The 14,856-nt window shown below is 41.3% G+C and overlaps 1 protein-coding gene across 9 annotated transcripts in view; it reads right to left on the bottom strand.

Moving 5' to 3' along the window:
- Positions 1-14,856, bottom strand: part of Ryr2 (ryanodine receptor 2) — a 596,457-nt gene that overhangs the window by 271,077 nt on the left and 310,524 nt on the right. For all 9 annotated transcript variants that reach the window (XM_036187934.1, XM_036187935.1, XM_036187936.1 and 6 more), the window contains one exon: positions 3,192-3,287. In XM_036187934.1, the coding sequence (XP_036043827.1) occupies positions 3,192-3,287 (96 nt within the window). The remainder of the gene's footprint in view (positions 1-3,191; positions 3,288-14,856) is intronic.

Raw genomic sequence — 14,856 nt, 5'->3', positions numbered from 1 at the left:
ATATCCACCCCCATTTCCTCTCTAGTTCACCACACCCATTCCAACACAGGCCCCTCTCAACTTCATGTCTGCTCATAGGAACATGGGAAATCTACCAGTGGCCACACATTGAAAAAGAAAAGAAAGAAAAGAGAGGAGGGAGGTAGGGAGGGAAAGAGAAAGGGAGGGAGGAAAGGAAGAGAGAAGTTGTTAGGGGAGGGACAATCATTTCTGTCAACTGTCAATAACTCCTTTGATAAGCAAGGGGCCCAGTAGCACCTTCCCCTTCTATGCCAGAATTTGGATTGGATTGATCTTGTGCAGGTCTTATGCAGGAAACCACAGCTACTATGAGTTCATGAGTGCAATGGCCATGCCCAGTGGTTCCTGCCACACTAGCAGCTCTGAAGGGTATCCATGCTATAGTACTCATAATTTTCAGTGGCTCAGCCTCATATCAATGTTTAAATAGACAAGGACATCCTTGGGTCCTTCCTTAACAGAAATTGAAGAGAAACTGACAGTCACAGAACAAGGCAAGTTTCCAGGTCATGTGATTGGGTATCTGTTACCCCAAGAATCATAAACTAGGCTGCAGACAGCACATTTGCCACTGCTTATCCCAATGTTCCTTACAAATATACCAAAGAAATCTATTTTCTTGTTAAAAAATAACTCTAGAAAAGATAAAGAACCACCAAAAAATAATAATGAAAGACACCACTGAGGTAGAAGTAGAAACAGTGTGTAAGTATAGTAAGTCTGCCCATTTGAGAACTTGCAGTCCTAATGAGTAACAAAATACATTCTGGAAGCCATAGATCCATCAAACATTGTACAATCTAGGGTGCACAACCCATGACTAAGCCAACCAGGAAACCTCTGCATCTGCAAGCCAGAATCCAGCAAGCCTCACCATCCCATCACCCTTAGCACTCACTGCACTACAGCTAGAAGGGAACAATGGTCTTCAAGTAACCATGGAAAATAATTGTAAAATAACTCAGCTCCATGTCATGAAGCGGGGCACCTTGTATTCCTGACTTTGAAATAGCCAAAGAACTCTTTCATTGTAAGAACCACTTTCTAGAAATGTAATTTGCCACCCCGCTTCTCTACCTGCTGTAAGAAAAGCACTCTGAAAAAGAGAAAAATGTCAGGAAGCCTAGGAACTTTGAACATTTTAGATTTTTTTTAAAGTCCATTAAAAAAGGTTCTGTTTCATTTGGAGTTTCCTTTGAGGGATCCCCCTGCCCTACTTGCTACATAACATCTTATTGATTAAAAAAAACAATAAACAAAAAACAAACAAAAAAACCCAGCAAAATACAAGAAGCCTCCAAATAAAGGCTCCATTCTTTTTTTGTTTGTTTGTTTGTTTGTTTGTTTGCTTGTTTGTTTTCGAGACAGGGTTTCTCTGTAGCTTTGGAGACTGTCCTGGAACTTGCTTTGTAGACCAGGCTGGCCTCAAACTCACAGAGATCCACCTGCCTCTGCCTCCCAAGTGCTGGGATTACTGGAGAAAGGAAGTGAGTAGAGCACCACTTCCTCCTGGTGTGGCTCAGGACAGTTTGATTTTTGACCAGGAGAGAACTTTTAAATTTTGACAACACCTAACTACTAAATTAGGGCCTTCCTATTATTAATACTTTCTTTCAAGCACTTGGAATAAATAGTTTTACAAAATGTATTCTATATTTTCCTGCATTCTTAAGTAATTTCAACATGAAGCATGATTTACAAGTCCTGACCACCTTAGATCTTCACATAAAAACACCACTTTTATTGTTACTACAGGTCAGGGTAGGAAACATAGCTGTCTATAGTGTGGAATGTTAGGAATATTAGGGTATATAAAGAGGTACTGACCCCATTGGCTGTCACCAAAGATTTTCTTTAGAAAATTTCCAATGCTATTGTGATTGACTTAGTTTAGTTTAGTTTTGCTTTGAGTTTTGCTTTTGGTTTTTTTCCCTGAGACTGGAGAACATAATCCCTCCAATATCTCATGGTGGACTTTCTATAAAATACAAAGCTTTAAATCAAAAGCTAATATTGGGCTCAGCAGAAAAACTATCTTCCATGTAAGCATGGGGACAGAAATTTGGACACCCCCCCCCAGAATCCATGTGAAAGCCAAAGGCAGTAATATGAATCTGTAATCCCAGGGTTCCTGTAGTGTGAATGGAGATGGAGACAATGATCCCCGAAATCTCTTGGGTCAGCAAGTGTCCCATAAGAAATGAGGCAGAAGGTGAAGACTGATGCCCAAAGCTGTCCTCTGACCATCACATGTTCACTGTTGCATGTGTGTGCACATGCACGCACACACACACACACACCACCACCAGAGGTTTTTTAAGCTAGAATCACGTCTCCAACGAAAGAACCTCTTTCTCTTCTTCTGTGTCATAAGAGCCATCTGAGTTGGTGTCACTCAAGTAGCTGTCTCTTTTTAATTCAACATGTCACATCTAACCATGTATCAAGAAAGAAGGCTTCATAGGACACCAGAAGATAAGACACTCTTGTCCAAGTAGTAGAGATCATGTCTTTAGAGTATGAAGAGCTTCAAAATTCCAAGAATCATTAACTATGATAACTTTGGGGTGTTTAAACCAACCTGTGTCCAGGAACTGAGCACAGTGTTTCAAAGTGCTGGCACCTGAAGCCCCCTAAGAACCCTGCACCTGCCCTGCACTAGAAGGGAGTTGGCAGGCTTCCCATGTAAGAACATGTCCATCACTATAAAACTGTGCAAGTACAGAGCACTCCAAGTGTCAGCAGATAGCTCCGAGGCCTACAGCTGAGCTTTCCTCACTTGGGTATTCATTCATCTACTTGATGTTTCCAGTGAAGCATTTGGAGAGTGCTCTGATTCATGGCTTTCTTCGTTCTGTTACTATATGAACTTCACGAAACTGCATCTACATTGGGACATGGAATTTTGGGTAACCTAAATCTACGTTCACAGGCCATGGTCATTCATGTTTGGCTCTAGAATGGACTACTTTCCTCTTCTAGGAGCTCTGTGGTTGCACTAACCCGTTCAGGGGCAACAGTGACTTAATGAACCAATAAAAAAATATTCAACCAATTAAAAGGAAAACATATAATGCTGAACATGCAAAATTTCTTTGTCTTAAAGAACAAGAAACAGAAGTAAACAGGAAGGAACACCATACATGTCAAGGAGAAAACTAGGAACATACCAGAGGACGCTTCCAGTCTTTCCAGTCTGCTGATCAGCCAGTCGAGGGAACCAGAAAATTGAGCACAGTTTTTACGATTTCCTCTAATTAGAGCCGCTGTAAAAGAAGAACTCTCATTAACGTGACTTTCAAGTTCAAGGACCAAGGTAAGTTGCACGAGGCATAAAATATGGGATGGGGAGAACAAAGCATCTCCCAGTGTCAGTGTAAACCATATGCAAATGCAACTATGTTCACATTCGCACACACAAACCTGGATATTTTGTAAACTGTCTTGGCATCTTCAGGAGGGGACTGAAAACTGCTCTTCTCATTAGAAGGCAAACAATTCCAGAATATAACGATTCACACAGGAAGGTGATAATGAAAAGTAGCAGAAACCAGTGCTCTGGAAGTTTCCCCACTTGGATTCTAACATGTATTGCTTTTAATTAGCCACCAGACTGAACTATTTGATCTTTCCAGAGCCCAATTTTCACACCTATACTCCAAAGAAGTTGAGAACACATCAGATTTCCTGAGACAAAATAAAAGGGCATACAGCTAGCAGCTATGATGCTAACAAGTGTGCTGGGAGATGTAACTAAATGAAGCAAGGGAAGAGGACGGCAGGCTGACAACTAATCAAGTTGTAAGCCACTCATGTCTACAGACCTCTCTTCATTCAGAGCTCTCCAATCATATAAAAGATGGAAACAACTTAGAGAAACCTATTTTAACTTTTCCTAGACTTACAATTCTCAACTTCTTTAACTAAAGATGCTTTTTCACATGAAATTTTGAAATGACAATTATTTCAACCAAGTTTATATACTCAAAAAATTCAATTTTCCATTTAAAAATCAGCAGATTCAGTTCTGTCTCAGAAAGTCTAGTATTTTTCTTTAACAGAAGTGCTATGCTTAGACCTGTAAGACTGTTCAGAAACAGTGTAAATGCTCAAAGGTGTAGCTGAGATTTTTGAACAGCATGATATTTAAAGGCAGAAAGATATCCCCAGAGGGACAGTCATTATCTTGCCACACTAGGAAGCAGATTGAAGGAATGGAGAAAAAGGGCTCTTGCCTGCAACCTACTGCTTAAGAACAAGAGGGTGAAAAGCCTTCAGTTAGACTGTGCAAACCACACTTAAAGATGCCCTTCACATCTCCTTCCAAGGTAAGTCAACAAATAAAGTTGACTCGTGCTCTGACAGTAAAATAGAAAAACACAAAGGACAAGAAGTTTTCTCTCCCTTTGCCTGAAGGGACACATAGGAGCCTCAGGAACAGGATAAACGGAGAATGCATAGTGACTGGGGCTGGGAACAGGTGCTTGCCAACTCAAGTTTGATCCTCAAGACCTATATATGGTGGAAGGAATGAACTAAGTCCTGCAAGTTGTCCCCTGACCTCCACATGTGTACCTTGACATGTCTGTGCCTCCTGCTCCTCCAACAACCTATAATGCGCACAAATAAAAAAAAAATCAATTAAAAAGATAAAGTATTTCCCTCTAAAAGAAAAACAATGGCAGCCATATTCATCAGGCCAGTCTTCATCTGATGACCATTTTCTCCTGCAAAGTGCAGTGTATGTTTAATGTGGACAGAACATTGCACAAGGGCACAAGAAAACATTCTTTCCTAATGCTAGAAAAACACAATTCCTATGACCTTCTTTAACCACTTCCTTACTGCCTTAATCTCTAAGGCTTTTCATCTTCCACACCTCCTGTTTTCCCACAGTTAAGAATTGTTGACATCGGGGTACTGCAGCCCTGGGAATACAAAGGAGTATAAAAGGTAGACAGAATACAGGGGCTGGCAAAGTCTCCCTGTGCTGGATTTTAAGTTCTTTTAAATCTAATATCCTGCCTTATTAAATCTCTTCACAGTGAAGAAGGTAAAAGAGAAGTGATTTCTCCACTGCACAAATGAATAGCTAGTTGCAAGTGTATACAGCAAGAGTATCCAGCACATAAATAACTGCAATTCATCTCCTGTGCAGCAAAAAACACTCTTAACTAAGCTCTTCAGAAGCAAATGCAAGTTCATGGAACTAATTTTTATCAATGTTGAATAATTTAAAATCTTTAAACTTTTATCTAGTCAGAATGTGAAAGTAAGTATTATCAGTTTTCTCTGTTGAGTGTGTATGTATGTCTATGAGAGATCTGGGCTATGTCACCCATGCAAGTATGGTACTTGTTGAGCAGTCAAGGCACCTTCTAATTCATCATAATTCTCCCTCCTCAGCCTCCTGAGTGCTGGGGTTATAAGCATGTATTACTATGCTCAGCCTCATTGTTGGGAACTAGTTTTTAAAATCATTATTATGTGCTGGTGAGATGGCTCAGTGGGTAAAGGTACTTCTTGTTGACTCTGATGATCTAAGTCAATCTGAGAGACTCATATAGTAGAAGAAGAGGTCAGAGTTTTCCTCTGACCTCCACATGTGCACTGTGGTACATAAGCTCACATGGATATACACACCCACAATAAACAAAATCCTTATTTTACTATACAATTGGATGGCTTGAACAATAGGACCATGTATTTGAATACTCAGTCTCCAGCTGGTGATGCAAGGGGAGGAGGTATTGGTGGAAATATGTTACTGGAGGTGGGCGTTGAGAGTTTAAAAACTCATCGTTTATTATTGGGTCTCTCAGCTTCACATTTGCAGTTAAAATGTGAGTTCTCACCACCCTACTCCAGCAGCCTTGCCTGCTGCTTGCTGCCATGCCTCCCTGCTGTGACAAACTCTTATTAGGCCCCTGGGACTGCAAACCCAGATAAACTCTTTCTCCTATAAGCTGTCCTGGTCATGGTGTTTTATGACAGCAACAGAGAGGTAACTAACATATACAAGCACTCCATTACCCATTTCTTATTTCTTGTGAGCCTAACTTAAAATAATGTGATTTTCTGAAATCTTTTTGACATAAAAAAGAAAATGTAACATGAATTTCATAGAAGCAGCGCTTTGCATTCTGAACACTATTTCTGAGCTATGGATATGTCATTCAGGGTTCTCTTTGTGTAATTAGATCCAGTCCACCATGTCATTATAAGGGCCAATAGCTGATGCCCAATAATGTATTAACAGCAACTGGGGAACACAAATCCTTAATAAATTGATTGAGCCCTTCTTCCTTTAAAATAGGCTTCATACTGGATGATTGTATCCATTTGTGGAGTGACATCAGTTCTCTGAGCACTTTAAGACAGGCTCTGCTAAACAATATGTCTGAGAGGTTAATATCTCAGACACATTTTCAATTTACTGTATATTCAACTTACAAAGTGCTTATGAAGACGTGTCTAGCGTGCCCTGAAGAGCACCTGCAGTATCCTGATATCCTGTCTTCATACTCACATAGCTCTAAATTTTGACTTAAACTTTCCCAGAAGAATGACAGACTCAGAGAATTACCAGTGGATTGAAACCTCAATGTCAGGCCAGGAAACTCTCACTCATCAGCTCTATTCAGTCAGCACTGAGGACATGACATATCCCATACACTGTACTAGGTAGATGCTGGAAAGTAACACAAAGTCAGAAGCCATGTCACTAGCCTCTTACAATCTGCTAATGCCCAGCCCACAGGCTCTCCACAGCACAGTCAGCAGGGGCTGAGGGAAGGAGAATCTGAAAGGTTTAAGAACATGTAGATTACTAAGCAGACACTTAAAATCCACTAAAAACTGTAGGTGAAGAATTTAAGAGAGTCTTGGAGAAATGGCGACATTGTTACTGAGGATGAGGGACCTTGGCAACTATAGTTGGGCTATTCCAGCCCAAAGATGCTGGAGTAAAAGAAGCACCCAGGGAATCAGGGGTCCTCTACTGACATGGGAAGGAAGTACCATAGTGAGGCTGCCCTGTGTCTGCTCAGTCGGGACACTGAAGTATCAGGGTGGCTTTAAAGAAAAGAGGTTGGGCTTTTGTCACTAGGTGCACACAGCCAAGGAGGGGTTAACAAAGAGCCACCCAGACAGGGTAGTTTCTGCCTCACCACAGGAACTTGAGACAAACAGGCTCTTCTGGGAAATCCCAATATGCCTGCAAGAGAAAGTGGCTCTTAGCTGCCAGGTCCCCAAGGATGTCGGCCTTGACCTCCTGCACTGAGTGTACAGCCACATAACCAAGTACCAACAGTGCATTCTCCCTCTCTTCACCACCCTCAACAGATCAGGAGCAGCTGCCTGGAGAAAAAACTGCTTGAGAAGATGCCATCCAGGTCATGTTCAGGCTTACAAACACAGGGCCAAGCCCACCCACAGGCAGTGGTTTCTTGGACCTACAGGAACACAAGAAAGCTCTGTGGCCTTCTTGCCCAACTGCCCAGCATTCTAAAAGTGTTAAGAGTTGGTGTTCTAGTGCCAGCAAAATGGCTCAGCAGGAAAAGGCACTTGTTGCCAAGCCAGACTCTTAAGTTTGATCTGAGACCAACTTCTACAGATTGTCTTCCGACTTCCACCTTCAAGCTATAGCATACACACACATGTGTACACACAGTACACACACACACACACACACACACACACACACACACACACACACACGCAGATAAACAAACAAACAAACAAACAAACAATAAATAAATAAATAATTTAAAAAGAATAGAGCCCTGTAAGTGTATAACCATATTCAGAAAGGTAAATCTCAATGTTGGTAACAAAACCAAGTCCTATTAAACTATGTCTGTGACTGCCATTGCCATTTCATAAAGATGAGACGAGGGCAAAATAGTAAAACGGGGAAGCAGCATGCCTTCAGCAATGCCTTTCCAGGACTGTGGGGAACAAGACAGGAAGTATCTCTGCAGACAAACATAAGACGGCTCTTGTGCTGAGCACTTGGGAAGGCCAGGCACTTTGTTTTTTTATCACTTGCAGCCTCCCCCATATCCTGTCATCCAGGAATCTGCCTCCCAGCAACACTAGGAAATGTTCTGGAGGCACTGAAGTCTCTAGCTGCTGTATGCTCTGTGACAGTCAGTGTCCATCACTGTGACAAAATGTCAGAGAAAACCATTTAAAAGGAGGCACGATTCATTCTGTATCATTAGTTCCAATCCATAATAGGCTGGCTCCACTATTCATGTGCCTATGACAAGATATAAACACAGATGCACAGGGGCACGGGAAAGCTGCTCTCCTGGTGGAAGCCAGGAAGCAGAGAAAAAGAAAGAGGGACTGAGAGGAGGTATGCTGTCCCAGGACAAATCCTCATTGTCCCACTTTCTCCAAGAGCCTCACCTCATAGCTTCAGCCACCTTAAATGATGCCCTTGTGGTGGTTAATCTTGTCATCTCAGCTGGACCTGGAATTAACTACAAAGCAAGCTGCTGGCGATACCTGTGAGGGACTGTATCTGAAGCAAGAAGAGTCACCCTGAATATTGGCAGCACATTCCAGTGACAGTCCAGGTACTGCTGCTGGACCCCTTCCTTGTTGTCAGAACCAAGAATCTTATGGTATCCAACATACAATGAAGACCAGTAGCTCTCTAGGGATCCTTCAGATTCTCAAGTGTGAGACAGTCATTGTTGGACATCCCATTCTGTATTATGTGAGCTAATCTAAACATCTTCTTTTAATATACACTCATTCTATTGGGTCTCCTCCTCTAGAATACCTGTTCCTAATAGACCATCAAATTATAACTCCATTTGATTAATACACTGATTAGGTCAGAGCCCCCATAGTCCAATCAGATCCCAAAAGCCCCACCTAAAACACTGAACTGGGAACTAAGCTTTGACCTCCCCAACTCTTCAAGGATTCAGAGACTGGTTACTTCTGCTAAAGAATAAAGAGCAGCATCCTACTCTGCTTTCTGCTTCAAATCCTCAGCAAATGAGTATTCATAGTTTGCCAAAGAGCCATGTCTCAGACATCTTTAGAAAGCCATGCTGGCTTGTCTGCATCCCACAGATTAATTATGTGGATGTCAGAAAAGATATATGAAAGAGGGCCACAGCAATGCTCCTCCAATTCCAAGTACAGGTGTCTGTGACATCCTGATGTCTTCCTGACGGTGGCTCATAAATCCACCTTTATCAATCTCTACCTCAGACCCAGCCTCACTAAGTCTATGTCAAGCACCAAATTGTTATAGATTATCGCCTTGCCTTCTGTGTTTGCTCTCCACATGACAAGTACCCCAAGGAAAACTGAGCAGCAAGAGCAGAAAGTAGCTCATTCCCTCCATAGCTCTAGGAGAGAATCTAAAGTCCAGCTATTTGGGTTTTGTTTTTATTTTGTGCTTGTTTTATTTTTAGTGTGTGTGTGTGTGTGTGTGTGTGTGTGTGTGTGTGTGTGTGTGTGTCTATACATCCGTGTGTGCATGCACACACATTGGGTGTAGGACCCAGGACCTTATACAGGCTACATAAGCATAGTACCCATAAGGTATGTCTTTGAATCCTGTCTACCTCTTTGGAAGAATCAGGGAGGGGAGTCATAAATTTGAAGTTGGTGTTTATAGTAAATCTTTTGAAAGCTAAGGAAAATGTGCTACATAGGAGTGTGACATAGAAATGTATTGCAGAACTCTAATGACTGTGACAGAACCGAAACTCTTCTAAACTGAAGTACAAGCTCACATGGGCTTAAAGACCAGAGTCAATTAAAATGCAGGAAGGGGGCTCTTAAATCTCTGGAAGTCAAAATGTAATCTTTGTTTTCACTTCTCAAATGTTTTCCTGGTTGTTAAATCAGCGGTCACCAGAACAACAGTAAGAACGAAAACAGGTCCAGTCTAAAACTCATGCCAGGAGAGTAAGCCCACCCCTGACACTGCCTGGAGCACCAGGAACTACAGGCTGGATTGCTCAGAGATCTAGGATAGCACCAAACATGACTGGACAAAAAATAAAATGTCAATGTACTGATGCCTAACAATACTCTGCAATACTCAGTGGTGCCTAGACCAATTGTCTTCAGAGAGGCTTCATCAGCAACTGATGGAAACAGATGTAGACCCACAGCCAAACATTAGTTGGAGTTCCAGAAATCCTGCAGAAGAGGAGGAGAAAGGATTGTAGGAGCCAGAGGGGTCAAGGACAAGAAAACCCATAGAATCAACTAACCTGGTCTCATCGGGGTTTACAGAGCCTGAAGCAACAACCAGAGAAGCTGCATGGGACTGACCTAGGCCTTATGCATAGATATGACAGTTGTGTAGCTTGGTCTTCATGTGGGACTCCTCACAGTGAGAATAGGGGCTATCACTGACTCTTTTACTGGCTTTTGGGACCCTACTCCTCATATTGGGTTGTGTTGTCCAGCCTTAATACATGCAGAGGTGCTTAGTCTTACTGCAACTTGATATGCCACATTTTGTTTATATACATGGGAGACCGGCCCTTTCCTGAACAGAAACAGAGAAGGAGTGGATCAAGGGATGAGAATACAGGGAGTCAGAATAGGGACTGGAAAGAGAGAAGGGAGGGAAAACTGTGGCCAGGATGTAAAATAAATTTAAAAAGTAGTAATAAGTAGGTTAAAAATAAAAAATATTAAAATGAAAACAAGTACTGAAAATAAACCAAAGGAATGTTGTAAAGTTAAAGTTTTTCATAATTGGAACACCTCTAAACTATTAAACTACCTTGTATATAAGAGAAAAGACACTCATTTTCACTAATATATAAATGTTCCAGGGTTTTTTTTTTAATTAAACTAGAACCAACAGATATCTTTTTTCTCTCTTACCACCACATATCTAAGTTAAGTTGCATGTGCTACCACTTTTGTCAATCATAAAAGTTATTCATTACAACAGATTATGAACCAATGCGACACAGAAGTATAAACAGAGGCTAAATATCAAGATCCTCCTGCTAAGAGGCAGCCTTGTAACACTTCTCTATAGATTCCTGCGGAATGTCTTCTGGACACAAGAAATTCCTCCTCTACACATCTCTAATTTTATACAGGTGAAAGCCTTTTTAAAATAAGATTTGGTGTGTGTGTGTGTGTGTGTGTGTGTGTGTGTGTGTGTGTGTGTGAGAGAGAGAGAGAGAGAGAGAGAGAGAGAGAGAGAGAGAGAGAGAGAGAGAGAGAGAGAGAGAGAGAGTCAGAGACAGAGACAGAGAAAGACAGAGAGAGGGCGGGGGGTGAGCAGGTGACTTCGGAGATCAAAGAAGGTTGGAGTTACAAGGATTGCCAGTCACTCAATGTGGATACTGGAAAATGAACTTGGGTCCCCTCAAGAGTAGTACATTCTCTTACCCACTGAGGCATCCCTCCAATCCTACCTTTGGAATCCTAATTCATACATACATAAGTAAGTCTTTCTGTTCCTTCCAAGTTAATGCCATAGTACATGTTCCCAAATAGAAATAGAGAAACAATTTGGTCTGCTTCTTACAGTTTTCCAAATGATAGATTTATCTCAATTTTCAATGATTCCACAGTACTACATTAAAGTATACCACAAGCTCTGGAGTCAATCCCCTGTTGGTATAAAGATTGCTTTCAATTTTATGCTATTTACAAGTAATTCTACAGTGGATAATCTTTCCACATTTATACAAATACACCTCTAGAACATGCTTCTTAAAGCAGAGTGTGTGAGAGCAAAGGAACACAAGCATCTAAAATTTTATATGTAGTCAGACCAAGGTTGGCCAGGCTTTTAAAGTCCATCATTCATGCTCCAATTCAGAACACAGCAGCCAACATTTTCCCTAATGATGGGTATTATCAAAATTATTTTCCGTGCCAACCTAGTCAAAAGCATAGGTTTCTTACTTATTATTTTAATTTGCATTTATTTGACATGGTAAAGATATTTTATTATTTCATTCATTATTGTATTAGCTGTTACTTTTGTTTATTTTTTATTAGATAGTATTTATTTTTCTTTTGGGTATATTAAACTCAACATTTTAGACGAACTAATTAGGACTTGACTTTCATGAAAACTTTGGCATATTTCTCCAGTCTTTTTGATTTTACAATGATATTATCTATCATGCAAACTATTTTATGGGGTCCTACTTATTGATCTTTGGTTAGTCAGATATTACCATTATGGAAGGACAATGTGATGAGATGATGAAGGCAGCTCAGTTAACAGCTGCACACATCCTTGCTGGCATCATGAGTTCCACTGCTGTCTTTCCTATTTTACTCTAAGCTCCTTTAGAGTCGCCGAATTTCTAAACAGTCTTGTTAATTAAGAAACACAGAGCCAAATACAGAGATCAGAGAAACAGTGAATAGCCACAACTAGCCTTAGCTTACCACCACACTGTAGCTTCGCCAAAGAGAGCTCCTTCCTGTCTAACCTACACTTTTATTGCCTTCCTATTCTGCCCTCTCATTGGCTCTAAGCTCAGCCATATCACTTCCTCATTACTGCCTGTCTGTACAGACTTCCAGGTCTCTATGGTAGGTATTGGGATTAAGGGCATGTGCTACCACTGCCTGACTTCTGTTTTATGGCTCGCTATACTTTTGATCTCCAGGTAAACTTTATTTATTAACATACAAATAAAATATCACATTTCAGCACAAATAAAATACAGGTGTGTATTTTGGCCACCACTGTACCTCAGTGCCTGGATCAAAGCATCTCCCAAAATAGGTATTTAACAAATATCTAACCCATTCATGAAATCTGTGTAATGGTCTGAATATTGAATTCAAACACTCATATGTTGCAATCCTAATCCTTAGGAATGACACTAAGAGATGAAGTCATTGGGTGGGAATGAGGTCATCAGACTGGAGAACTTATCAGCAGGGTTAGTGCCCTTACCTCTCTAGTTCCTAGAGAGATGCTCACACCTTCTGTAGAATATGGTCAGAAGATTGCCTCTCATCAGCCCTCTGTAGACACAGTATGTTGATGCCTTGAACTCAAACTTCTGCCTCCAAAAGTATGGGAAACTGTCACTGTACATAAGCCATCTACCTACCTCATATATTTTGTTACAGCATCTCAGATTGCATGAGAGCTTCTATTGGCATGGATACACAGCAGACACTAAGCCCATGTTCCCCCAACCTAGATGTCTCTGTTGTTCAAGGATGCCTCATCCAGACACCAGGCAAGAGGCTGAGGTGCTTAGGGAAGCAGGCAGAAGGGAAAGGAACCTTTCCTGAGGCGAGACATTTAAGTAAATATATAATCAAAACAAACCAATAGGCTCGCCCAAGGACTGCAGAGTGGAAAGGCAAAAGTCAAGAAACATGAACACACTGGGGAAAATACTTTATCTTTTGCTGCTCTGAAAACCCAGTCTATTTTTTAGTTTTATTTATTTATATGTGTGTTGGGGAGTTCACATGAGTACTGTAACAAAGCCCATAAGAAGGTGTGTCAGATTCCGGGAGCTAGAGTTACAGGCAACTGTGAGCTGCCTAATGTACAGGGAACCCAACTATGGACTTCTGCAAGAGAAGCATATGTGCTTAACTAATGAACCATCTATTCATCCCAAAAATTAAATTTAAAAGTAAAATATATTCATGAGTCTGAAACTATTCTATGTTCTTAGTACCATACAGCTATTACACTGGCAAGATGTAAATTTCAGGGAATTCTAATTATGTCAATATTAAGTAATAGCACCATCAAATCCTTTCTTAATCAAATGAGCTATAAATAATTAAGGAAGCATGTACAGATGCGGCGAGCTCCTCGACCAGCAAGGAAGAACGACCACCATTTGAGGATTCTTCTCAGATCACACTTTATTGGAGCACTTCTTGGTTGAGGGAGAGCGGGAGGTGAGGGGCCCCAAGAACCAAAAGGCAGCTGCTTATATAGGGAACCAAGCGAACGGGTCAGTCTGTGATTGGATCCCACCAGAATGCAAGCACGGGGAGCCACGGGATAGGCTGAGGACATAAGGCCAAATTACCATATACGCGCATGCGCAAGCATCGAGGCGCGCAGCCCAGCAAGCACAGCCAAATATGGAGTTGTTTACAGCAAAGCTGTCAGGAAGTCGGTGCCATCTTAGAATGGTGACTCCCTACATACAGACACTTAAGAATATTCAAATTTTATAAATATTAATTAGTTACAGATATTCTGGAAGTATAATTCTTGACTGGAGAAAGTACTAGAAAGAGGCAATGTAGAGCAACTATAAAGAGTGAGTGAGGTCAGGGGTTAGAAAGGAAGAGGGAAGCCAGACATGGGACGCCTTGTTCTAGAAAACATAGAGAGCAGTGTTAGAGTCAATGAAGACCCATGAGGATGTGAGGGTGGGCTACCTGGGGTCTGAGATTGAGATGGGAAGACAGGAGGCCCAGAGTCAGATAAAAGAGCCCGAAACTTTACAGAATCTCAACGTCTTGGAGATCTCAAGCTCAGTCACCGCTGGGTATCATTGGTGAGTCAGTGCCACACATCTCAACATGCTCAGACATTCAACATCCTCACATAACATGATGTCATTTTGCATACAACCTGTGCACATCCTGCCACACACTTCATATCATCTCTGGATTATTTACATCAGACAAAGTGAACAGTCACTACCCTGTACTGTTCAGAGAATGATGACAAGAAAACAAAGCCATCCATGTTTAGTTCAGACACAGTATTTTTCTTTTATTTTCTATCCACAGACACTATAAAGTGAGGGTGCCACACCTATGACTATGGAGGGGTGGCTGTATTTGCAGGGAATCAGCTAGGCATGGGATGCTGCA

This window comes from Onychomys torridus, chromosome 5 (assembly GCF_903995425.1).
Source record: "Onychomys torridus chromosome 5, mOncTor1.1, whole genome shotgun sequence".
Lineage (NCBI taxonomy): Eukaryota > Metazoa > Chordata > Mammalia > Rodentia > Cricetidae > Onychomys > Onychomys torridus.
This window is presented reverse-complemented; position numbering and strand designations above follow the sequence as displayed.